Source organism: Pseudorca crassidens, chromosome 19 (assembly GCF_039906515.1).
Source record: "Pseudorca crassidens isolate mPseCra1 chromosome 19, mPseCra1.hap1, whole genome shotgun sequence".
Classification (NCBI taxonomy): domain Eukaryota; kingdom Metazoa; phylum Chordata; class Mammalia; order Artiodactyla; family Delphinidae; genus Pseudorca; species Pseudorca crassidens.
In genome coordinates this window covers 12,736,143-12,763,981 of record NC_090314.1, presented here as the reverse complement: position 1 = coordinate 12,763,981, position 27,839 = coordinate 12,736,143, and the positions used below count along the sequence as shown (strand labels likewise).

At 35.3% G+C, this 27,839-nt stretch overlaps 1 protein-coding gene across 3 annotated transcripts in view; it reads right to left on the bottom strand.

Annotated features, from left to right (window-relative positions):
* The window catches only part of RABEP1 (rabaptin, RAB GTPase binding effector protein 1), a 103,902-nt gene that overhangs the window by 28,284 nt on the left and 47,779 nt on the right, over positions 1-27,839 (bottom strand). For 2 of the 3 annotated variants that reach the window (XM_067715657.1, XM_067715658.1), the window contains 6 exons: positions 19,200-19,403; positions 17,217-17,377; positions 13,917-14,036; positions 7,964-8,099; positions 4,733-4,911; positions 2,591-2,722 (listed from right to left, as the gene is read on the bottom strand). In XM_067715657.1, the coding sequence (XP_067571758.1) occupies positions 2,591-2,722; positions 4,733-4,911; positions 7,964-8,099; positions 13,917-14,036; positions 17,217-17,377; positions 19,200-19,403 (932 nt within the window). Of the gene's footprint in view, positions 1-2,590; positions 2,723-4,732; positions 4,912-7,963; positions 8,100-13,916; positions 14,037-17,216; positions 17,378-19,199; positions 19,404-22,928; positions 22,948-27,839 lie in introns of those variants that run through there. The other variant, XM_067715659.1, reaches the window with a different exon arrangement.

The window sequence follows — 27,839 nt, the reverse complement described above, 5'->3', positions numbered from 1 at the left end:
CCAACTCCTTTATCTAACTCTTACACACCAAGCCAGTATTTCCCCTGCTCTAAATCAACCCAGGGCCAGGTACCAGAAAACTGAAGATAGACTCTATGCCCCAAAGCCCACTGGATTTATTCAAACTAGCCAGTCCTATGCTATTTACCCTGCCCTACCTTTCCCTCAAAACTCCCAATAATGGCTGTGGTCCATGCTTTCCCCTTGCTCCTGCTTTTACTTCATGACCAACTCTGGTGCTTCTCCATGTGACTCTGCACAGTGTACCATGACTCTCATTTCTAGAGGGACTATAACATTAAACTTTTTGTTCAATGGCATTAACCTCTCTATGTCACCACTTGGTCACCTTTATAAATTAAAACCTGGGCACAAATCAATTTGTAGGAGACTAAGGAATTATGGTACATTTACATGCTGAAATACTGTTAGTCATTAAATATCATTGTGGGGGAAAACACTTACTGATGTGCCAAAACCTTTAAAGACAGATTTAAGTGGGGGAAAAAATGTACATAAAACATCATGTACAGTTACAATCTGTATTATGTTTAAAAAGTACAAATAGAAACACACATATGTTACCTTTGGAAATGGAAAAAGAGGGAAAGGAGAGGTACATACCAAAATGTTAGTGGTGGTATCTCTGGCTAGTAGAATTTATTAGTTATTTTTATTTTGTATGACTTTCTGTACTTTCCAGATTTTCCATAATGAATACATATTACTTTTGTGGTGAGAAAAGCATATTCTAAGCATTTAGGTTAAAGAAGATATAGGGTCCTACAAATTTTAAGTGGCTTTAGCAATATATCTAAGTCTCCAAAGCATTCCATATTAACTTTAAATCAACAGGCTAAAGTAAACTGTCACTGCCTCTCAATACAAAACAAGTACATTCAACATTCAAACTGCAAAACATCAGATCTGAAAGGCTATATTTCAATGTCAGAAAATGTTATGCACAATATACAGTATAAATCTGTTAAAACACTATTAAAAAATTTTAAGTGCTTCACTGTAAATCACAACAAATTTCCTTTTCCTGTTTTCCTGCTAAAATATTTTTTTTTAAGTTTGAAACTTTGCCAAACATTCCTGGACACAGGACTGCATGATGCAGAAACCACATAATATTTGGCAGTACGCAAAAATTGAGACATTCTCTTGGAAGTCTATTTAAAAAAAAAGACAAAGCAGAATCAGGGCAAGGTTCTCAGTGTATGAGCCAAGAGAAAGAATGTACAAAAACAATTACATCATACTTTTCAGTGTCCACTAGGATTTTTTAAAGCATTTTTTCAATGTCAAATAATCCATAAACATGGAAATATGAGCCACCAGCAAGTAGATTTTACATGGCTCAGCGTAAATCTGCAAACTAAACAGAAACATAATACCTTTGAAAGTGAGAAAAGACCCTTATCCAATTTACCTGAAACTGGTTCACCAGGCAGGGAAAGGAGGTAGTGGTGGGGGAGTAAGTATGAATCTCTAAACAGCAGGGACAGTATAAACAATGCACATGAGCATGGACAGCTAGTAGAAACGTCTGGCTGTGATGAAGTGGAGAGTATGCTAAGGCTGGAAGGGTTAATTCAACTCCAAAGGCCCTTGTATGGCAAGCTGGGGAACTTAGTTTTTACCCTAAAGTCAATTAACAGAAGCATTTCCTTCCCTGAAGAAGAGATATCAGCTTGAGTCTTGAAGGATGAATAGAAGAATTCCAGAACTCAGAAAGGCAGAGGGAGGTAAGCATTCCAGGTAAAGGAACCAACGTGCAAGGCAGAGAGTATAGCACAACAAGATGAGCAATGTGGCTAAAAGAGAGTGCATATTATGAAGGGTCTTGACTGTCTGAGTGAGGAAGTTGCACTTAATTATGTAGGTAATGGGAGTGAGTGGTGGTTCTGACTAGGGGAGTAGCCTGACTACAGCTGCACTTAAGAAAAATAAATCTGACAGTAATGCTGAGGGTACAGTGGAATGGGACAGGCTGAAGACAGAAAATGTAATGAGGAGGCCCTTGCCACATGTGGGTGAGAGGCGATGAGGCCATAGGAACACCACTTTACACTTTCCACCTCCAGGTCTCTCTACTCTGCCCATTCCCAATACCTGAAATGTTCTACCCTACTCCATCACAATCTGCCAAACCCCACACACTCTTCTCAGGGCTTAAGATCTAATACTTGATAATACTCAAATACAGGCCATAGAGAATTAAGTGTTTCAATACTTTAGATAAAATCTCTTTTAAACAAAAGCTCAAAGTATTAGAAACATTTATTCATATCAAAAAAGATTTTGCAGATATTATTTAAATTTTCTTCTAACGTTTTAATTTTGGAACCGCTAGAAAAAAGAACGTCTAATTGTTTCGCAGACCATGAGAGAAACTGCGTGTTTCAAAGTGTACTACCTATAATACTGTAAAAACAGTTGAAAATAAAGTATTATCACTTTATCTAATTTTCAGCTAGTAGCTACTACCCACTTCCCATATGAACAATGTAACTAACTGATGTATGAGAAGCTAAAAATGGTTAACGCTGAGTATACGATGATTTTAATTATAGATTCATTATACCTCCTCATTTGATAACTGGGCTGAAGATTCTTCATGAGTTAAAGCACACACTACTGGTATTTTTACTTCTTCCTCAACATTTGTTTTTTTATGATCCTTTCTCTTACTAAGTCTTTGTTGTTCATCTTCCTCCTAAAAGTTAGGAAGAAAAAATACATATTACCCAGGTAATCTATACTTAATGATTCCCACAGTTCTTTAACCACTCAAAACAAATATACAAGTATACTACATGAAAGGCAAAACAAAAGAGAGCAAATCACCCACCTCTTCTTCAAGTGATTTGAGAAAGAAAATTTACATAGAATGTTCCTCCGGCTTATTATGTAAAACAAATAGGAAAAAGTTACAGCATTACACATCCATCTGAAACATGTACCAACTTATATGAAATACCAATGAATGATTGAAGCTGATGTAATAATTCACTCAACAAAGATCAAAGATACCTTCAATGCCCCCCCCGCAAAACACTCTAGTGGGGAGGGACAAATACACGATTACATCACTATATAAGCATGTACAAGGTTCTATAGGAGAGAAAACAAAGATTTCATCTGAGGGAGCTAGAAAGGGGGGCCGAAAGAAGGTAACACTTGAGCTGGATCTTGAAGAATCAGTAAGATGAGTGCCAATTGTGTGAGAGGAGACAAGCAAGGGTTCCAGGGAGAAAAGTATGTAAAAGGGAGAGGGGCAAGGAAGAGCAGGCATGTGGGGAATACTGAATAATCTCATGTGACTAAAAAGAGGGCAGGCACATGAGCAGTGAGGTACATGGAGAAGGGGGTGGTGATTAAGTGCTTAGACTCTGGAATCAGAGATTAGTCAACCCTCAGATAGGCCATTAGTCCCTATCTCATATGGGAACTTTTGTTGTGTGTTTTTCTGTTTTGAGAACCACATGAGATAAAGCTTTACATATAAAGCCTTAGCACAACGCTGGCACATAGGCCTTAAATGACCAGTTCTGGAATTTAGACTATTCTAATGGGAAGCAGGAAAAGCATGATTGTATCTGTACTTTAGAATCTAAATCCTCAAGTTGACTGTGTCTACACACAAGATGAATGAATCAATTAAGAGAAAAGAAATTTAAAAAGGAAGAAACTTCTGAAAAACAAAATCTAACCTAAGTTACAGAAGATAATTTAAAATATTTCTTACAGTACCTACAAAAGCTTCTACACAGCTATCCTAGGGAAATATTTGCACACATACACAACATAGTATAGGATATTAGCTGCAAAACTATTTAAAATGACAAAAAAAAAAAAAGAAGAAGAAACCATCTAGATGCCCACTACAAAGAGAAGGATTAAATCAAATATAGTACATCCATGTTACCAGCTAACAAGAATGAGATAGATCTCTAAAGTGAAAATATATCCAAGATGATGCTTATGAGAAAAATGAGCTACAGAATAAATACTTATACTATGATTTCAGTTGTATGGGGGAAAAAAAACCTGAATATACACTTATAAACACATATAAGTGGTGTGGAATACTACCTTCCAAACTGATTATTCCTGATTACAAAAGTGGTTATTTCCGCGAAGGAAGTATGTGAGATGTCAAGGGAGATTTTCACTTTATCACTTTATTTTTTCACTTTGTATTTAAACCAAAATATTTTAACATGAGAATGTATTTATGTATTACTCATATAATTTAAATAATTGTTTTTTAAGATAAGGAGAAAACAGGATCCTGGGTATGCAGCCCTCTAGACACCTGCCTTTTCATATCACTCAGCCTCTCCATCCCCACCCATCACTGTCTAATAAGGCTTTTAGAGCAATGTCACAAAAGACATGGCCTGGATTAACACAATTCAGGAGCCCTAGGAGAACTGGACAGAACTGCAGAGAAAGATTTTCTCAGAAATATGCACTACTGCATCCTGCAGACTGAAGAGGATCATTTCTAAATCAGTTCTTCCCCCTTCCCCCCAGACAAGGCCATTTCTAAAGTTAAAAAGCAAAATCCCTCAAATGTAGCTATTATGTTTTTTGAAATGGCATGCATCAACTTTGTTTCAGGCTTAAGTCAATCTATAATATACATAAAGAAATATGATCATGTGTCGGGGTGGAGTGGTTTATCAACAAGGCAAACAAGTCCTACAAAACTGGTATTCACCTGATCTTTCTTCTTCAGTTCTTCAACTTGTCGGAGCTGTTCTGAAGTTAGCACAATTTCCATTCGCTGCATGTCCCTCATCAGCAAACGCTGAGATTCCAGGAACTGGTCATTGGCCTTCTGCCACGTGTGTTTCAACTGGTTGTGCTGCTGTCGCTCTTGCTCCAAGAGATGGCATACTGTTTAGGAATCCCCCAATCAAAAACACTGAATTTTAATGGTAGGTAATTTCTTTAACATAGGACTAACTAGACTAGACCTGACCAAAGGTCCATCCGGTCTGGGATTCTGCCTCTGACAAGAACCCAGGGGCAACCTGCCATAGGACAAGGCAGCTGTCCCCACACCACCTGTCTAAGCAGAGTCTCCCAAAGTGTGTTCCTAGGAAGAGCAACATGTGAAAAAAAGATTTCTGTGCTCAGTGAGTTTCAGAAACCTTGGGTTAAAAACTTTTTTTTAAAGATTTCTTTACTGCAGGACTTTGAACTCAGGGTCTTAAGTATGTCTATGTTCTCTTGTAAGTTGATAATATAATACAATACCTCCCAAATATATTTGACAAAAAAATCCTTTCCACAGTGCCACTCACGTAACAAATGTTCTAGGGAATACAATTTGGGAAACATTGCTCTAAAGGGAAAACACACAGTAACCACTCCTAATTGTCTTTAATACACTCTGAATAAATCTTGTTATCCAGGAATCCTTCTTGAGTCCATTTAGTTTTGACCTCTCAGGATAAGTCAAAGAATCTTTGTAAATGCTTGTGTTACTGATATTCATCAGCTCAGCCATCTTCTTTGGGAAAAAAAGAATAGATGGTATCATCTATCAGCCCATCTACCCAGTTACCCAAGCCAGAAACCTGAGAGACAACTCATACTTCTGACTTTTCCTCACCCAACACATTCAACTGTGACAGAGGCCTACTAATGCTACTTCCTGTGTGATATGACACTCCATCTTCTGCCTTCTGCCTTAGATTTAGGACTTAGACAACTACAACAGGAGTCTCTTCATAACCCTTCCTGCCATTCGTCTGGCCCTCTGTATTCTATCCTCCACACTGCTGTAAAACTAAACTCTCTAGAAGGTAAAACATTACCACTCTCAAGCTTAAAACCCTTCAGAGAAGCCAGTCACAAAAGGCCACATACTATATAATCCCAATCCCATTTATACAGAAGTCCAGAATAGGCAAATCTATAGAGACAGAAAGTAGATTAGTGGTAGCCAGGGGCTGGGGGAAAGAAGAGAATAGGGAATGACGGGGAATGGGTACAAAATTTCTTTTTGGAGTAATGAAAATGTTCTGGAGGCAGGTAGTGCTGATGGTGTACGACTTTGTGAATATATTAAACATCACTGAACAGGTACCTTATCTCGGTAAAGCTGTTATTTAGGACAAAAAATACTTCTAAATCCTTCAGAGCCTCCTTATTACCAATACGATAAAATCCAGAATCCTTAGCATAAGGTCTCCAGGATCTGGCCCATGTCTACCTCTCCTGTCTCACATTTTGCTCCAACGCCTATTGCATTTTAATCTTGCTGAACTATATTTCTTACAGTTTCGCTACCTTGTTGGACCACATGCAAATGGCGTTGAATGCCATGCTCCTCTCTGACGACCTGACAAACACCTACCTATCTTTCAAAACTCCACTTAACAACCTCTTTTAAGAAGCCTATTCATGGCACCGTTGCCTCCTAACACACTTCCTAGCACATATGATATGAAACTGCACTGCACTTGGTTGCATATCTAATTTCCCCAATTTAGGCTCTAATTTACACTGCTGCTCAATTTTTAACTACCTTCTTTTCACGTAAATACTACTTTTTTGGTGTGAATGTTTCAGTAGAAATTACTCTACCCCCTTACTCATTTTAGTGAACCTTCTCAGATACTTCTCCAGGTATATTAGGAAGGTCTGGTAGTCTTGCACTATTTCTGGAAGGGTTGGGACACATAGGTTAAACAGAAAGTCCTTTTTCTTCTGGACATCCTTTCAGAGTTTGAGTGTCTTTTTGACTGCAACAGCACTTTTGAAAAGCATTTCCTGAGAGCCAAAGACTCAAACACTGGATTACTTTAATAACATTTTATAAAATAATTCTGTAGGCTTATATAATTTCAACTTCCCACTATTTGGGATAAAAACCTAACCCCTATGCAAACCTGAGTTATCTATGGAAGAGCTATATTTTCCATGACCACAGTCCTAAATTTTCATATTAAAACATGTTACTAGTATAACCTGCAACGAATATAAGATTTCAAGAGGTCCATGCATTTAGATGAGGTAAAAATTTAGATCTTTATTTTCACTAACTCTAACTGAAATTTATCATTTCCTTCAATTATAAAATATAGACAACAAACCACAGTAAGTATAACAATACCCATGACTTGGTCACTAACAGGAGTCATAGATACTTTTGTATCTCAGTACAGTTGTTGCAGATATCTTAATATATTATTTATGCTCATCATACTTCAAAATTACAGTAGTTATTAGACCTGGTACTAGACCTTGTTATTTAATGCATTGATAAAATAGCACATTTATTACTATAAGTTTGCAGTTATTTATATTTTGATAACTGTTTTATAATATAATTGATATCTTTTATAATTCTATGTATTTTATGTATTAAAAACATTATTCTGAGAGGGCTTCACAAGACTGCCAAAGGAGTCTGTGACACAAAAAGGTTACGAATCTCAGGTATACAAGATTCACTAAAAGAATTAAAGACAAACATATATTTTAATGGGAAAGGATGAGCCTATTTCCCCTATCCTGAGAAAACAGAGTCAATTTCTGCATCACTCTGCTACCAGACTAGCGAAATCAAAATTATCTCTTACAAACAGGGGTGCTACTTAAGAACACTAGAATCTACCATCTGCCCTCTCTGTCCCATTTTCACTTTTGCTAATTCACCTCCACCAAAATAGGTCTGAAGCAAAAGCAGTTTAAGCAGCAACTTCCTATTATCTTTCTGCCCAGAGTTTGTGCCCTATGAATTCTTACTGGGGTCCTGGAGGAAACAGAAACCATTAACAATCCAAATATCTTTTCAAACCAACTGCAAAGCTTAAACTGAATCACTAACATGTTAGATTGGCATTTTGGAATTTGTTACTGTTATTAATCAATATCACTTTTACTTACATAGTTCTCTTACAGACTGAGATTAAAAATATAAAGAATATATTTTTACCTTCATGCAATTCTTTCCGAAGTTTCTCAGCATCTTCCTGTAAAACAGATTTCTGAGTATTCAAAACAGCCACGTACATCTCCAGATCAGTCCTACAAGATTTCTCAGCTTCCAGATAATGATTCAGTTCTTTAACCTGAAAAAGATGCAATTCGATTAAACTAAAATTTCCAACAGTGTCTACCTTAGGTATGATGGTAAGTTCTGGAGGTACCTTGAAAAAAGTTTACATTTATATTTATGTAAATTTAAATTTACCCCCAAATTAACATTTATAATTTTTAATTACAAAACAAACATATACTTACTAAAGAAAACTGGGAAAATAACATAATTGACAATAATTAATAGTAAGAATTATCCATAATCATCACCAGAGTAAATATACAATTGAGATTACACATAACAGTTTTGTACCTTGCTTTTAATAACGTGGTTCCAATTTGTATTCCCAGAGCAACATACACATGTGCTCATTTTATCACATACTCAGTGAACCCAGGTTGTTGTTGTTTTTTGTTTTTTATTTTTGTTGTTTTTTTGTTTGTTTCTTTCTTTCTTTCTTTCTGCGGTACGCGGGCCTCTCACTGTTGTGGCCTCTCCCGTTGCAGAGCACAGGCTCCGGACGCACAGGCTCAGCAGCCATGGCTCACGGGCCCAGCTGCTCCGCGGCATGTGGGATTTTCCCAAACCGGGGCACGAACCCGTGTCCCCTGCATCGGCAGGCGGACTCTCAACCACTGCGCCACCAAGGAAGCCCCTTATTTTTGTTGTTTTTTAAACAGTATTTTCTAAAGATAAAAATGGTATCATACTCTTTCAAGTTTGCTTTTCTTTGATTTCTGGTGAGGTAATTCCAAATGCCTTAAATTTACAAAAAGGAGACATTTTCATAGACATAAATTCATGGAAGGAAAAAAGAGGAAGCCATGATGGAAAAAACAACCTGTCTCATACTGTAATGAACATAAACTTGAAGCCAAGTGCAGAATACTTTTTAAAATCACATCTTTTTTTTAATGTCTTATTTCTGTTGAACAATTAACTCTAATTTTCAAATATTAACAATATAGTCTAATATCTGAAATAGTTCCAACCAAAATAAAATGCAATCTTGCCCCAGAAAGTGATTAAAGAATCACTTGCTCTACCCTTCCTTACAAATTGCCCATCATAAATTGTGGCCATTTAAACTAACTTTCAACTTTTTCAAATGGTTATGTCTAATTTCACTTTCAAGGTTATATTTATGCCTTTTATCTTCCCATTTCTTCAACTTGAAATAGCTGGCTGATCTGTTTTCAGTTATCTTTACTCCTAGACCATTAATACAATACATTAGCACTGGTCATGGACTAAAATGATTATTTAAGCTGCCATTTGATGCTTCACTGGAGGCTGTCAGCCAACCAGAAACGTACTATACACTAACCAAGCATGACAAAGTGCTGACTGTTGTCAGGCACTTTCCCTATCACCTGGAGAGGTGGTAATTCAGTTAATGATAAAGGAAAGTCAATATGTCAGATATAAAATGGTGGTATATAACCACTAACTCTATCAGCTATTACTTCTTAGAATAAATATTTGACTCTATAAATAACGAATTAATTTCTAACATTCAAAAGCTACTGAGCAGAACTCTGGGAAGATGGTGACAGTGAATGTGTGGTACACGGATTTTCTTGAATTCCACACACCCTAACAACAGAACTAATAAGATAACAGAACTCAGAATACATGAACACCTACCAAAAAGAAAAAAAAGCAATAATTAGAGGGTGGGGACAAACCACTGAAAGCTATCTATATGGAATTACATGGTATCAGCATCTGTGCAGGAGAAAGTAAAGGCAAGTAACAAGGGCCGGAGAACTCCCAAAATATTCAACAGGGATTCCAACTTCACAACAGCAGCTGAAAAGTGGGAAGAGTTTCACACACTCCAATCGTGGATAAACACAACAAATTTATGTTGTAAGGCTTAAATCTGGTTAGAATAAAACGGCATTTGATTTTCACTTACATTTCCTTGATTTCTAGTGAGACTGAATATCTTTTCACATTCCTTAACTTCCTCTTTTGTGAACTGCTCGTTCATATTCTTTGCTTGTTTCTCTGTTGGGCCATTTGTCACTTATGGACATGGCAATTTTTATTAATTTTGGACACTAATTTTTTGTCAGGTATAGATAACTTTTAACAGTCTATAATTTTCTTTTCAACTTTTTGTGGTATCTTTTAATAAGGAAGTTTTATATTCTAATGTAGGCAAATTTGTCAATCTCTTCTTTCATAGTATTTTTACCTTATTTAAGAAATGTTTTTGTATCTCACATAACATATTCTCCTTTTTAAACATTTCACTGAAATTAAGTTTTGAAAAGTGTGAGGTAGAAAGCTAACCTCACTTTAATCCATATTTATAACTATTTTAAAAGCCTATTTTTAAATAATCCATACTTTTCCCACTGACTTGTAATGCCACCTGTCAAATATCAAATTTCCATATATATATGGATATATTTCTGGGCTCTCTATCTGTTCCACTGGTTCATTTGTTTATCTTTAAACCAGCAACAAACTATCTTAATTACAGTAGCTACAGTAACAGTAAAGCTACTCTAAGTCTTAATACTGGTAGGTAGGGCAAGTCTCCATACCTTGCCTTCTTCAAAATTTTGCTGGGTGTCGGGGCTTCCCTGCTGGTGCAATGGTTAAGAATCTGCCTGCCAATGCAGGGGACATGGGTTTGAGCCCTGGTCCGGGAAAATCCCACATGCCACAGAGCAACTAAGCCCGTGCACCACAACTACTGAGCCTGTGCTCTAGAGCCCACAAGCCACAACTACTGAGCCCGCGTGCCACAACTACTGAAGCCCACGCTCCTAGAGCCTGTGCTCCACAACAAGAGAAGCCACCGCAATGAGCAAGCCCGTGCACTGCAACGAGGAGTAGCCCCCGCTCGCTGCAACTAGAGAAAGCCCGCGTGCAGCAATGAAGACCCAACACAGCCAAAAATAAATAAATTCAATTAATTAATTAAAAAAAATTTTGCTGGGTGTATTTCTGATCCTTTGCTTGTCCATATGAATTCTAGGATCTACTTATCGAGTTCCTTATTAAACCCTGCTGGATTTTGAGGGGAATTTTGAATTTACAGATTAATTTGGGGATATACTGCCTGCTTCACAATACAGTATTTTCTCACTCAGGAGCACACATGTATTCAAATTTTCATTTATAATGTGTTCCATAAAGATCTTACTCATTTTTATTTAGATATATTCTCAGGTAACTAATATAGGTTTTGTTTGTTTGCTATTGTGAACAGGAATTTTTCCCCATTGCATTTGTAAGTTGGATATTACTGGGGTACACAAACACTACTATTTTTGCATGTTGATCTTGCTGGAAACAACTTTCCTAATTGTATGTCTGAATATTCTCTTGCCTTCCTATACAGAAAATCAGTTTCACCACTTTCTTTCCAGTTATTATGCCTCATTTCTTTACCTTGGCTTATCTTATCACCTAGGACCACATAAACAATCTGAGCAAAATCACTGAGCACGGGCCTCCTCATATGTTCCCATCATTAATGGTAAGGCTGCTAAACATTCATCATTAAGTATGATGTTTGCTGAAGGTCTGATAAATAGCCCTTTAGTAAGTTATTGGGTATTTAAATTTATCAAATGCCTTTCTGAATCTAAGATGAATTTACTACTCTTCTCCTATAATCTTTTTATGTGGTACATAAAAATAATAGGTTTTCTGGTGATATACCATCCTAAATTCCTGGGAATATCCCTTTTTGATCATGATGTCTTTTTTGCTTTTTCTTTTCCTTTTTTTTAACTACACAGCTGAAAATTTTTGTTTCTGTATTCCTAAATGAGATAGATCTAAAATTTTCTTTTAATACCTTTTTGTGAGTTTGTTTGTAATGAAGTTATGTCTCATAAAATGAGTTGGAGAGCTTTCCCTCTTTTTCTGTTCTCTAACACAGTTTGTAAAATATAAGGATTACCTCTTTCCAAGAGCTTTGGAAAAACCTGTCTGCAAAACTAACTGAGTCTAATGTCTTTTGGAGGATAGGAGACAGGAGAAAAGGAGATTCTGACTATAAATTCACTTTCTTTAATAGTTACTAACTACATCGGCTCTCCTATTTTATCTTGAGACAATATTGGCTAATTATTTCCTATCAGAAATTTTTTCATTTCATCAAACTTACTTCATTTCAAACTTATTGCTGTGACATTGTCCATAGTATTTATTATTTTTAAGTCTCTACTGATTTGTAGTTATTTCCCTCTTTCATTTATAATGGTTTAAGTCTTTTTTCTTTTTTCCTAATTAGTCTTATCAGGTTTGCCTATCTTACTACTTTTTTCATTTTTTTCATTATATTCACAATTTTCCTTTTGCTTTTCTATTTCACTAATTTCTGCTCTTACCTGCATTATTTCCTTCCATTCATACTGTTTGTACTATTGTTCTATTTTTAGATTCTTGAGTAAAAAATTCAAATCACTCTAAATATTTTACAATTCTTTTTTCCATATGAGTTAAATTTTTTTCATTTTCCAGACATTTCATCTCAGTTATATTTTATTGTAAATAATTTAATAACCTGTGGTCAGAGATTTGGGTGTGTATAACATCAAATCTTCAAAATCTGATGGCATTTCCTTTGTGACATTATGAAAAGTATAATGTACCTAAAAATAACAATATTTATTCCATGCACTATCCTAAGTGCCTTATGTGTTAACTTATATAATCCTCATAACAGCCTTATGAAGGAGGTAGTATTATCCCCATTTTACGGTTGGGCAAACCAAAGCACAGTAAGATTAATTAATTTGCCCAAGGTCATCCATCTAATAAATGTTGAGCTCTTAACTACTATGCTCTACTAGTGTATGAAATATAATCTCTCTCTCACTCTCTTAGTGACAGGATTCTATGTCTATTACATCTAAATTATTAATCAAGTTGCTCAAAACCCCTATATCCCTACTAATGTTTTTTCTGCTTGCACTATCATTTGCTAAAGGACAGTTTAAATCTCCTACTATAATTGTGAATGTCAATTTCCCCTCATAATTGTCACTTTTTAGTTCACATATTTCAAGGCTATGTAAGATGCATTCAAGTGCATGACTGTCATATCTCATTGATGAATTATAAATTAGAAGGGGTCCCTCTTTATCTCTATTAATTCTGTTTTCCTTTCATCCTATCTGTTTCATATTACAATTGCTAAACCAAGTTTCTTTTGATTAGAATTTACAAGGCATTGCTTTAAGTCTCTTTTTTTTTCCAATCCTACTTTACATTTTATTTTAGGTATACGTCTTATAAGCAATATAAATTTAGATTTTTAAAATCTAGTCTCTTTTAGTAGGTAATTATCACTTACTAGGATTATTGATACATGCCCATTTCTACACTCCTATATGTATTTCTACATTCCTATGTTGTGTTTCTGTTTACTACCTCTAAATTTTTTTTCTTTCTTTCCTACTTTAATTATTAAAATGTTTGACATCCCCTTGTATTTTTTTCTGTTGCGTCTTTATAGCCAACAAATCCAGCCACACTATAGCTATGTCAAAGATCAATTCTGGGGCTGATGTCAGAAAACAAAGTCACCTTTGAAAACTTTATTTTCCTTCATAACAAAACAAGAGAGATCAGGTCTCATTTTGATAAGAAAATAAACACTGACTTTGTAACAAAGCAGCACAAGCATCACTACTGTCATTATTTTAAATATCCATAAGGAGAAATCATCTCCAAACATTTTCTTGCATTTTCAAGAAAGCAAGAGTCTTAAGATGCATAGTTTAAATTACAGTTTACTCCCTTAGTATTCTAATTTTGCTCATAGCATTAGGGCAAAACCTTGGTTTCAAGCAAATGGATTACAATGTTTCACAACCTTTGAGGCCTCCAGCTCTTTAATCTTGTCTTCAGCCTCTGTCAGTTTATCTTTCAAAGCTGCAATTTCCTTCTCCATAGGCATCACAACAGACCGAAGTTTTTCAGCATCCTCTTGGGCCTACGGTTAAAAAGAATTAAATGCTACAACTTATTGATTTATTGCTTTTCTAAAAAACTCTGACCTCTCCACTTATTAAAATTAGTATAATAAATAAGTCTAGCAGGCACTGTATTAGCACTCACAAGATTGAACCACGTCTAACTTTTAAATGCTGCATTACTTTGAATGTCAAGTCATAATCACAGCTTTCCCAAATATTCCGTTTAGAACTTGGGAATAAGTAGGAAAATGGATCCACTACGACAAATTTGACTTTTTTTTTTTTTAAGTGAAAGCAGGTTTATTTAGAGAGATACACATTCCACAGACAGAATGCAGTCTGTCTCAGAAAGTGAAAGCAGCCACAAATTTGACTTTTTAATTAGTTGAGTAACTGAGTTGGAAAATATCTATATATAAAAGGAAATGCATATAATAAATAATTTTTATAATTCTGGTTACTAAATTAATGAAACCATAATCTCTTACAAATACTGAAAGGACTAATTAGTTTTTTAACATAAAAAAATAAAACATTTATTTCCTAAAATATTAGAAAATTATGTTTCTATAAAAGGGCTTCCATCTAATTATTTAAACAGGGTATTTATCATTTTACTTTTGATATCTACATGAAACAAACCCAAAAAATAACCCTTAAAACCATGCTGCTTTCCATCCTTCATTCTCAAAAACATGGATTAAAAGGAAACAACATCCATAAACTAGTAAGTTGGTAAGAAACTTAATTTTATTTTATATACACACACGTATATTCACACAGAAACAAAGGCAGACTCAAAAAGTTAGCTTTTTTCCTTCTAGTGAAAATGGAAATTAATCTTATTCACTGAATTTAAAACAGTCCAAGCTTCTCCTGAAGTGTTCATGATAGGGAAAACATTTTCTATGCCAAAATGTGAGTGGAGATTTAAAAAAAAAATGATATCTCTCAGAAAAGAGAGACACACTTTGTTTTCCAGTGCTTGCAAAGTCATTTCATCATTTATTTTATTTTGAACTAAGTCCTGTTTGGAAAAGACATGTGAGCTTAAAATATCTTCAGCCAAGGCTAATTTGGGACGCTTATAGAGGTCTGCTGATTAAAATCATCAGGGAAAAAAAAGGAGAGAAGAAGCAAAGAATTTAATACAGATTGAGTTATTTATTAATGCAACGATGACCTCACAATTCCAAGTGATGCATATCATAACAAAACTTTTAAAGATGATTTTTTTAAATAACAGAAAGGTCACTAGGAAACAAGGAAAAGCTGAGACACTATCACAGCCAAGAGAAGCCTAAGAGACATGACTAAATGTAATGTGGTATCCTGGATGGGATTTTGGAACAGAAAAAAGGACTTGGGTAAAAACTAATGAAATCTGAATACAAAGAAAGGACTTTAGTTAACAATAATCAATATTGACTTATTAATTGTGACAAATGTACCATACTAACATTAAGACGTTAATAGGGGAAACTGGGAGTGGAGTATATGGGAACTGTGTAGTATCTTCACAATTTTTCTGTAAATCAAAAACTGTTCTAAAAAATAAAGTTAACTTTAAAAAATAAAAATTTTAAAAAGGATAAAAAGTGGCAGACTGCAGAAATTATGACTATGAATATATAAGAATATCCTCATGTGAATGGTACTGTGGCTCTGAATAAAATGTCTAATGATAGCATCAACTATGAATTACTCTGAAACGACCTGACAGAATTGAAGACTACCTACTTTGGCTAACTATGGTAGATGACTAAGTGACTAGTGATCATGAAGACATTGTCAGATCCTCATGAAGAAGCTGAATTACAATCTTTTCCTGAAATAAGACAATGTAACTAACTATTCCTCAAGGTTCAAGCTTTTGTTTTGGGTGTTGAGTTCTCATATGATTTTTACACTATAAAAAAAAAATTAAATAAACTTCTAAATGTATAAAAGTAGTCCTTGTATGAACCAAGATTATGATTAATTCAACTGAAAAGGAAAATCAAACTCTAATTATTATTTTATATGTGATTTCAAATATATGTATGTATATAAATTAATAAATTAAAAGTTTCTGGGGCTTCCCTGGTGGCGCAGTGGTTGAGAGTTCGCCTGCCGATGCAGGGGACACGGGTTCGTGCCCCGGTCCAGGAAGATCCCACATGCCGCAGAGCGGCTAGGCCCGTGAGCCATGGCCGCTGAGCCTGTGCGTCCGGAGCCTGTGCTCCGCCACGGGAGAGGCCACAACAGTGAGAGGCCCGTGTACCGCAAAAAAAAAAAAAAAAAAAGTTTCTGTAATGGCCTACGTGGGGAAAGAATCTTAAAAAAGAAAAGAAAAAAGAGTGGATATATGTATATGTATAACTGATTCACTTTGCTGTACACCTAAAACTAACACAACATTGTAAATCAACTATACTCCAATAAAAATTTTTTAAATTAAAATTAAAAAATAAAGTAAAAGCTTACATAATCAAACTGGCCAAAAAGCTTTTTAAATTTTCTCAATGATAAAATATTTCATCTTATATTTAGTTGTTCTATGGTCAGGCATCTTACGGTAAAATGTTCAAGCATAATATGCAGTACATTCGTCACACAGGAACCAAGGTATACTGAGAAAGAAGGAAAACTAAAATCTGTTCTCAGGCTTCAGTTTAGACACAAACACCAAGCAACAACACTCATTCAACAAATATTTACTAAGCACCTATGCGCAAGACACTACTCTTAAGCATTTAGGATACACGACAAACAAGACTTCTGCCCTCGTGAAGCTTGCATTCTAGTAAGGAGGAAAAGGCAGCAAACATTACTAAACATAATAAATAGGTGAACTCTATGTACATTATAAGGAAATAAATGTTATGGAAAAAGAAAAATTAGAACAGGATAAGAACAAGTTGTGGTAGGTGGGGGAGGGAGGTGGGCAGGTTGCAATGTTAAATGGGGTGGTCAGGATAGGTCTCATGAGGTGGAGGCAATTGGTCAAAGATTTGAAGATGAGGGACTCAGCCAAACATATATCTGGGGGAAGGTCATCAAATTGTTTAGTACTGTATTTAAGTCTGTGTCCAAATAATTTCTCTAACAGAAAACAAAAACGTACAACTTCTATTACCATAATGATATTAGTTGAAGCATTACAACAAAAATATTTGGATTGAAATATTTCTATAGATGAATACATTCCTTCATACCTTTTTCATTTCATTTTCTAAATTTTCCTCCTCTTGACCTTCAGACAGCCTTCTCCTTAAATCAGCTATTTCCCTCTCTGCGGATTCTCGATACTGTGCCCACTGTGTCCGCTCCTGCTCCAGCCTAAGGTGGAACTGATGTTCATAGTCACGAACTGTTTCTACAAAACATCACCAAATATTTCTAAGCGTTCTGGAAAAAATGTCCTGGCACACTAAAATTTTATAAGTAGTTATATAAAGAATTTAAGCCTAGTTTCTGGAAATCTTTTAATTCACTAAAAACAAAAGCACTAAACTAACATTTCTAGTTCTTACTACACGTAGAAATTTTGCTAAGGACCTTAAATCATCTCTAATCTTCACAATAAATCTGTGCCACATATTATTTTACAGATGAGGAAAGCTTAGGAGAGGTTAAATACTCTGGCCAATATTTCATAACCAGAAAGAAACAGAGCTAGAATTCAAACCTAAGGCCAACTCTAAACCCTATGTTCTTAGATACAACACTATGACTCCTAAGACAAATATAACGTGTCACCCCAATACAACTATATGCCTGAAAGGGTGAGAAAAGGGATATATTTTCAGAATGTTTTTACTATAACCCAAGATTCTAACTTGAGACAAATTCTATAAAGTCTTTATAAAATGACTTTATCTTTAATACAATCTTAAAACATGTGATAAACACTGCTGGTTGTCCATTAATTTCCACTCTTTCTTCTTTCTTACTAACAAAACCCCAATTTTGTTTAGGAAGTCAACGGCCCAATTTTAAAACTAGAGTTTCTAGATGCCTTGGTAGTTATGTGTAATCAGAAACCTCTATAAAGTGTGTGTGAGGGAGTGGGGCGGGGGGAAATATGCTGGAGATTTCTAGAAAGTTTTTGCTTTACTCAGGCGGACTGGAGGAAGAGCAGTCATTTTTTTCAGCCACAAGGCAAAATGAAGATGAAAACCACATGCTAAGGGTGAAGGAAAAGAAAAGCTGAAGGAGCCTAGGACAGTGATGACATCAGGAACCACTGTACCCAGCCCTAGGTTACCTACCTCTGGATTTCTCATGTGAAAAAAATGAATTCTTATTTGGGTAAGCTGTTATGGTCAGGAATGTAACATGAGGCTTAGAGTAATCCCTAGGTGATGGCCACAAACTCAGAAAACAGTGCTTGTCTTACCTGCCTTCTCACAGAGTACTAAGGCAAAAGTGACACATAACTGCGAAGACGGGAAAAAGTGTCATCACTATTTCACATTTATATTATTAACAAAACTAATTCTGGAAACCCAAAGATTCAGGGGGCAGCTTATTTCATTATCATTTTTTCAGAAATGCAGGAATTAATAAGCACTAGTCCTAAAAGTTGATAGAGACTAAACTGCTACTCTTCCTTTGGACCAAGGGTCACCAGCTGGTAGCTCATAAAGCCTATTCTAACCTACAGGCCACTCTACCTCATAGACTGAGTGAAGATTTCACATAAAAATCCAAATTTTTCTTTACAATGTAAAATTATGGCAACACTGGCCTGGATGGGCAATAATTAGCTGGAACTAATAAGTGTAAATAGTAACTTCACTCTTTGCATGGGAGGTCTCTCCAGTTCTGCACACTTCCTGTGCCCACACACAGCTTCATTCATTGACATTACTGGCCTGCCTCTCCTATAAGAAAATCCATTATGAAGCCCTGCTTTAAACCTTATAATGAACTATAGTTTTCATTTAATGCAGTATCTCTGTAACACTCTCATCATAATTCTCCATTATTAAATTTGTTAAAGATACAGATGATATACCCATTGGCTTCCCTTTTATTTTGAATATGACAGTACATCTTGAAGATGGTAATACATAAAGCCACAAATGAAACATAAATGAAACTCAGGATATATTTTAAGACCTTCTGAAAATGTTCTCAATCATCAGAATCAGTTATCTTAGAAAATCATAAAATAGATCTGTTTTTATCTTTACCTTTCATAACAGCCTGAAGTGAAGCAACTTCTTCTCTCCACTGTCTTTTCACTTCATCTATAGCTTCTTGCTTGGTATTCTCAGACACCGTGGCAATGGCCTTGATATTTTCCATCTCTGCTTGGGCTTCCCACAGCTGTGTCCGAAGATGTCCCAAATCATCTTGTGCAGCTTGTAAAACTGCATTTTGCCTCTTCAGATCCTCTAGGAAAAAAAGTAAAAGACTTTCCATTAATGAAAAGTTTACCTTTATCAGGCTGACATTCTAATGAAAAAATTAAGCATTACATTTTTATATGTTAACTTAGAAAATCATTTTAATAAAGGTAAGATTTAACGTATGCTGGGTATCACGAATCAATTATTAACTATCTAACCAAAGAGTGATTAAGGCCACATAGTTTTAGAACTAAATTCAGGCTCTTTCACCCACTGGCTAACTTATTTAACCTCTCTGGCCTCAGTTTCCACATCTACAAAATTAGAATAAAAATACCCACCTCAGAAAGTTGTTTTAATGATAAAACAAGTTATTGAAACACAATTCAAGAAATGGTTAATAAAAGAAGAAAGAAAGCCAGAGTACATGGCAGATAACTAGGTCTAGGCTTTTTTAAAGTTGGGATTAATTTCTCGGCACCCCTTTACCATCTCTTAAATATTAAATTGATCTGATGTGCCTACTACATGATTTAAGCCTAAGTAGGATATCTGTTCGGCCAAATTGACTTCCAAAAAAGATGAACCTACCAACAGTATATAGGGGTGTGTCTGTTTTCTCACACCCTTACCAACAGTCACTATTTTCCATTTTTTTAAGTCCTTGCCAACATCATGGGTAGAAAGTGGTGAGTTTTAAAATCTATATTTCCCTATTAATAGAGAGGTTGAGTATCTTTTCATACATTTATTAGCGACCAGTATTTCCTCTTTGGTGATATCTTTTACCTGTGATTTCCAATGAATTGTTTTTCTTCTAATTTGGGAGAATATTTTATACATACTGGATATTAATAGTATTTTATCTTACAAAACTGTTCCCAGTCTGCTGCTGTTTGTCTCAACTTCCTTGTTTTTTTTTTGCGGTACGCGGGCCTCTCACTGTTGTGGCCTCTCCCGCTGCGGAGCACAGGCTCCGGACACACAGGCTCAGCGGCCATGGCTCACGGGCCTAGCCGCTCCACAGAATGTGGGATCTTCCCCGACCGGGGCACGAACCTGTGTCCCCTGCATCGGCAGGCGGACTCTCGACCACTGCGCCACCAGGGAAGCCCTCAACTTCCTTTTTAAAAAATATTTATGCAGAAGAACTGTTCATCTTTGCAAAGTCATCAATTTCCTTTACGGAGCACAATAACTACCTCGACCAGTCATGAAAACAATTTAAGTTCTAATGCTACTACTAACAGCTGTGTAACTTTAATGGCATCACAAGGCCATCAAGCCAGAATAATGGCAACACTTTTCTGTATAAACTTCTAAGTACTTGAAAAACGTCAAAGAGATAGTATCAATGAAAGAACTTTTAAAAGTTGTAAAGATATTCATCATTATCAAACAATCACAGGAATTAACAATTTGGTAGTTCAAATAACAGGAAAAAACCTAGTCATACTAATTTTAAGTGAAGTCATTTAAGAAATCTTTACTCTCTCAACGTCAGTTTCACATCATTTTGTCCCCACTATTAAAATATTCTGAAACACTAGCCAGACAGTTATAAGCATTAGTTGCAGAAAGTAACTATCTAAAGTATCCTGAAGGCAAGATGGCTATCTAATAAATAGTGGTAGGTGTGTGACTGGGAATGACCCAGAAACTGAGTAAAGACATAAACACGTGAAACCACAAAAGTGTGTGTGTTTATCAACTCTATATTCTAAGTGCTATTTCATAAAATGTGAAATAAAAGACAAAGCATTATTTCTGGAATACTTTATTAATTTCTGAGAAATTAATACAATTCTGTCAAGGCTCAAGTTTATATACTTAACACCACCTCATGCTAATTATCCCTGCTACTTTTGACTTCTTGGAAATCACCCAGAGCTATTCACTACCACATTGTCACCATGAAAAGAAAAACTGCAAATAAATAATAAACCTAAATACTAATTTTGGCATGCTTCCTCACAGTTAAAAGCAGTATAGAGATCCTGGAGGAAGAGTGGATCAAATTTTATTCCTGACTCACTTTATAAATATTTACATAAGACATAATACACATTATTTATTATACATGATATATAGTATATATGTTAAATATATGTATATGTGTATATTTAAACCAGGAAACAAACAGAACTTAAAAAAAATTTTGTAACAAAGCATTTCAAACATGGTAGCCAATAGTACAAATTATTATTAAAGAACAATTTTTGTTTTTGCATATGTAATTACGAAGATTTACAAACTCAAAAGTTGAGAGCATTATATTACAACAATCTTCCACATACCTATCACCAATTATAATGATTTTGCCATTTACTTCAACTATTCTTTTTTAAAAGTAAGTCCCAGAAACTGTATTACAGTATCTAATGCACTACATATTCATCTCTGAAAACATGGATAATTTCTTACATATACACAGTGCCACTGTCACACCTAACTAATAATTGTTTGATATAATCTAATACTCAATCTTAGTGAAATTTCCCCAATTGCCACTAAAATGTCTTCTTGAAGATTTGTTTGAATTAGGATCCAAACAAGACACTTCATTTGGTGATACTCATACTTTATAAAATATTTCACAGAAACAAATATAAAGAATTCTGTAATGGACACCTATTACCTATCACCTGGCTTAATAATTTTTAACATTATTGCTACATCAGCTTCAATTTCTTTTTAACCTTAAGAAATGAAACATTACAAATACACTACTTTCTTCAGAGTAACAACTATCAGGAATTTGGAGTTATCATTACCATGCATATTTCACACCTTTATGTTACAGGTTTTTAAACCTTAAGGCTCTCGTAGCATAGTATTCTTCTGCAATTACCTCACATCCATCAGTTTTTGAGATTGCTAATACATGCAACTACCTCATTCGTTAACTGCAATACCAGAGTACCAATAGATCAGCTATTATAGTTCAGGGGCATTCACGTGTGAGCTAGGAATCTACTTTTTCTATACAGATGTTCCCCTTGTTCTAAACTCTTGCCCCAGTCTTCCCATGTTTATAATGTCATCTATGTCATATATCAAATTTCTACATATATGTGGATCTGATTATGAAACCTCTATGCTATAAATATGGTCTATTTGTCTATTCAATTCATGCCAATACTATATTGTCTAGACTAGTATAGCATTATTTATAATATTTAGCATAATCTTGTGTATGTTTAAAATTTTCCATAGTAAATAATTTTAAAAGCCCATGATCGTTTTGAATAAAGTGGGGGGACTTGGCCTCCCAGATATCAAAAATTATTATAAGCCTCATGCACCAATCACTCAGATCCAGCAACCATACCCCCACAGGCAATCTTGTCCCATCCACCAGTTTGCATTCTACAACTTATTGCTTTGAGATAAGTCCCAGACATTTTTTTAAATTAATAAACCTTACTTTTTAGAGCAATGTTGGGTTCACAGCAAAACTGAGCAGAAAGTACAGAGTTCCCATAAACTCCCTGCCTCCCCACGCACAACCTCCTCTACTGCTGACATCCCCCACCACAGCAGTACCTCTGTCACCATCTCTGAACTTACAGTGACACATCCTTATTAGTCGCAGTCCACAGTTTACATCAGGATAACGTATAATGATGTGTGTCCACCAATCTTATGCAGAGAAGTTTCACTGCCCTAAAAATCCTCTCTGCTTTGCTTAGTCATTCCTCCTATCCTCCTAACCCCTGGCAACCACTTAGCTTTTTCACTGTCTCGATAGTTTTGCCTTTTCCAGAAAGTCATAGTTAGAATCACACAGATTCTTTTCAGATTGGCTTCTTTCACTTCATAATACACATCTGTTTCCTCTATGACTTTTCATGACTTGAGAGCTCATTTCCTTTTCACACTGAATAATATTCCACTGTACCACAGTTCACCTGCTCATCTACTGAAGGACATCTTGGTTGCTTCCAAGTTTTGGCAATTATGAATAAAGTTGCTATAAACATCCATGTGCAGGTTTTTGCATGGACATACATTTTCAATTCATTCAGGTAAATACCAAGGATCAAAATTGCTGAATCATATGCTAAGAGTATATTTACTTTTGTAAGAAACTGCCAAACTGCCTTCCAAAGTGGCTGTACCATTTTGCATTCCCACCAGCAATGAATGAAAGTACCTGTTGCTCCACATCATCAGCAGCTTTTGGTGTTTTAGATTTGAGCCATTTTAATAGGTGTGTAGTGATTGCTCATTGTTTTAACGTATTCACAGACTGGTGCAACCATCACCACAATCAACTTTGGAACATTTTAATCACCCCAGAAAGAAATCCAATACTTTTTATCACCCCCCAACCCTCTAACCTGGCAGTCTTAGGCAACCACTAATCTACTTTCTATCCCTATCACCTATTCTGGACATTTCATATAAATGGAATCATACATACTTTGTGACTGGCTTTTGTCACTTACCATAGTTCTTTCAAGGTTCATCTATGTTGTACTATCAGTATGTCATTCCCTTTTATGGAGGAATAACAAAAACAATTTGTTTATTCATGTATCAGTTGACGTATATTTGGTTGTTCATCACTTTTTTGACTACTATGAATGCTGCTGCTATGAAAATTCACATAGAAATTTATGTATGGACATGTTTTCTTACGAAAACATGGACATGTTTTCTTTTCTCTTGTATATACTTAGAAGTGGAACTGCTGGGTCAAATGGTAACTCTATGATTAACCATTTGAGGAACTGAAAGGCTGTTTTATAAAGTTACTAGACCATTTAACATTCCTGTCAGCAATGTATGAGGGTTTTGATTTTCCACATCTTTGCCAACTCTTGTTATTAACCGACTTGGATATAGCCATCTTAATGGGTGTGAAGTGGCATCTCATTGTAATTTTGTGCTTCCCTGGTAGATAATGACATTGAGCATCTTAACATGTGCTTACTGACCATTTATGTATCTTCTCTGGATAAATGTCTATCCAGAACTGTTCACCATTTTTAATTGGGCTGTTTTTTATTATTGAATTGTAAGAGTTCTTTATATAAGCTAGATAAAAGTCCCTTATCTGATAAAATATTTGCAAACTTTTCTCCCATTTGGTGGATTGTCTTTTCACTTTTTGGATAGTGTACTTGGGAGCACAAAATTTTTTAATTTTTCACAAAGTCCAACTTATCTAATTTTTCATTGTTTGTTTCTGCTTGTAGTATCATATCTAAGAAATCACTGCTGAATCCAAAGTCACAAAGATTTACCCCTACATTTTCTCCTAAGAGTTTTATAGCTTACTTTTTAAACCTAGGTCCTTGACACTTTTGTAGATGCCAGGGATCCAATGTCCTTCTATAGCATGTAGACATGCAGATGTCTCAATACACTTCATTTAAAAGACGATTCCTGCCCTGCTAAATTGTTTTGGCACCTTGCAGGAAATCAATTTTTCGTATATATTTCTGGATTCACAATTCTATTACACTGAATTACTCCTATCCTTATATCAGAACCACACACTATCTTGATTACCGTTGCTTTGTAGTAAGTTTTGTGATTCCTCCAACTTTGTTTTCCAAGAATATTTGGCTGTTCTGGATCCCTAGCATTTTCACACAAATTTTAGGGTCAAACTGTCAACTTCTACAAAGAAAGCAACTGAGATACTGAAAGGCACTGCATTACATCTGTATATCAGGGGAGTATTGCTAATGCTAAATCTTTTGATGTATGAACATGGGATGTCTTTCCAGTTATTTAGACCTCTAAGTTTTTTTTCACCAATGTTTTTGAACTTCCCAGAGTGTAAGTGTACAATAAGTACACTTGTTAAATTTCTTTATTATTCTTTTTTTTTTTTTTTTGGCCACACCACACAGCATGTGGGATCTTCCCGGACCAGGGATTGAACCTGTGCCCCCTGCAGTGGTGCAGTGGAAGCGTGGACTCTTAACCACTGGACTGCCAGGGAAGTTCTATTATTCATTTTTGATGCTATTGTAACTGAAATTGTTTCCTTAATTTCATTTTCAGGTTACTCGTTGCAAGTGTATGGAAATACAACTGGTTTTTGTATATTCATCTTGTATCCTGCAACCCTGCTGAATTCATATATTACTACAAATGTTTTTTTAGTGGATTCCCTATGATTTTTATATAAAAGAGGTTATCTAAGAATAGAAATAGTTTTACTTCTCCCTTCCAATCTGGATTCCTTTTTATTCCCCCACCCGCCCCGTTTCCTTTTGGCCTAATTGCTCTGGATGAATAGAAGCGGTGAAAGTGGACATCACTGTCTTGTTCCAATCTTACGGAGAAAGCATTCAGTCTTTAACCATTAAGTGTGATAACGTTAGCTTCGGGCTTTTTGTAGATGCCCTTTATCAGGTTGAAGTTTCCTTCTGTTCCTAGTTCGGTTAGTGTTTTTATCATAAAAGGGTGTTGAATTTTGTCAAATGCGTTTTCTGTGTCTTTAGAGACGATCGTTAAGTTTTTGTTTTTCATCCTATTAATGTGGTGCATTACATTAACTGATTTTTCAGGTATTGAACCAACCTTGCATTGTTAGGATAAATCCAATTTAGTCATGGTATATCATTCTTCTTATGTGTTGCTGACTTTCTTGCTAGTATTTTGCTGAGGATTTTTGCATCTATATCCATAAGGAATATTGGTCTGTAATTTTTTGGTTTTGTTTTTTGCTTGTGATGTCCATGTTGTTTTGATATAGGGTAATAATACTAGCTTCATAAAATGAGTATGGAAGTGCATCCTCCTGTCTACTTTTTAGAAGAGTTTGAGAAGAATTAGTGTTAATTCTTTGAACATATGGTAAAATTCACTACTTAAGCCATCTGAACCTAGGCTTTTCTTTTCATATTTTGTGGGTAGTTTTTTAATTACAAATTCAATCTCTTTATTTGCTATGGGTCTAATTCAGATCTTCTACTTCTTTAGTCAGTTTTGGTATTTGTATCTTTCTAGGAATTTGTCCACTTCCTCATTCACAGTATTCCCTTACACTTCTTTTTAATTTCTGTAAGGTCAGTAGTAATGGCCCTGTATTCATTTCTTGGTCAATCTAGCTAAAGATTTGTCAATTTGTTGGTCTTTCCAAAGAAAGCACTATCAGTTTCATTGATTTTCATCACTGATTTTTCTATTCTGTGCTTCACTGATTTTTTACTTTAATCTTATTAATTCCTTCTTTCTACTTGCTGTAGGTTTCATTAACACTTTTTCCAGTGTCTTAAGGTAAAAGATTAGTGATTTGAAATATTTCATTTTTGATACAGGCATTTATAGTTATATATGTCTAAGAACTGATGTAGCTGCATCACATAAGGACTGGAATGGTATGTCTACAATTCCATTTATCTCAAAGCATTTTCTAATTTTCTTTGTGATTTCTCTTCCAGCTACTGACTACTCAGGAGTGTATTACCTAATTTCCACATATTTGTGAGTTTCCCAAATTTCATTCCATTGTGGTCAGAGAACAAACATTGTATTATCACTCCTTTTACACTCAAATCTTCTACTTCCTTGTTGATCTTCTCCGTGGAATACTGAAAAATACAACTCTTATTGTCAAACTGTGTATTTCTCCCTTCATTTCTGTCAGTTTGCTTCCTCTATTGTGGGACTCTGTAGTTAGATGTGTATGTAACTATTTTGTCTTCCTGATGGATTGGTCCTTTGTCACTATAAAATGTCATTCTTTACTACCATTTTTGGTTTAAAATCTATTTTCCCTGATATTAGTATGGTCTTTCCAGCTTTCTTATTGTTGCTGTAGGCAAAATACATTTTTTTCAGACTTTCACTTTCACTCTATTTGTATCTTTGAATCTAAAATGTATCAACTAGACAGCATATAGTTGGATCTTGTTTTATTAACCACTCTGAAACTCTCTGCCTTTTGTTTGGATTCTTTAATCCATTCACATTTAATATTATTAATATCACAATATTGTTGGATTTAAGTTTGCAACTTTTGTTTACTGTATCTTATGTCCTTTTGCTCCTGTTCTTCTTTCATTGCTTTCTTTTGACTTAAGTGAATAATTTCTAATGTAACATATTAATTCCTTTCAAAATTGTTTCATTATATTTTCTTGTGTTATTTCTTTAGTGGTTGCTCTAGGGCTTACCATGTACATCTATTTTTTTTAATATTTATTTATTTATTTAGGCTGCACCGGGTCTTAGTTGCAGCACATGGGATCTTCATTGTGGCATGCAAGATCTTTTTAGTTGCAGCATGTGGACCTCTTAGTGGCAGCATGCAAACTCTCAGCTGCAGCAGGCATGCGGGATCTAGTTCCCCGACCAGGGATCGAACCCGGGCCCACTGCATTGGAAGCACAGAGTCTTACCCACTGGACCACCAGGTAAGTCTTATTACCATATACATCTTAATAGAATCTACTTCAGATTTGTATAACCCTAATACCCATGAAACATAGAAATGTTACTCCTCTATAGCTCTCT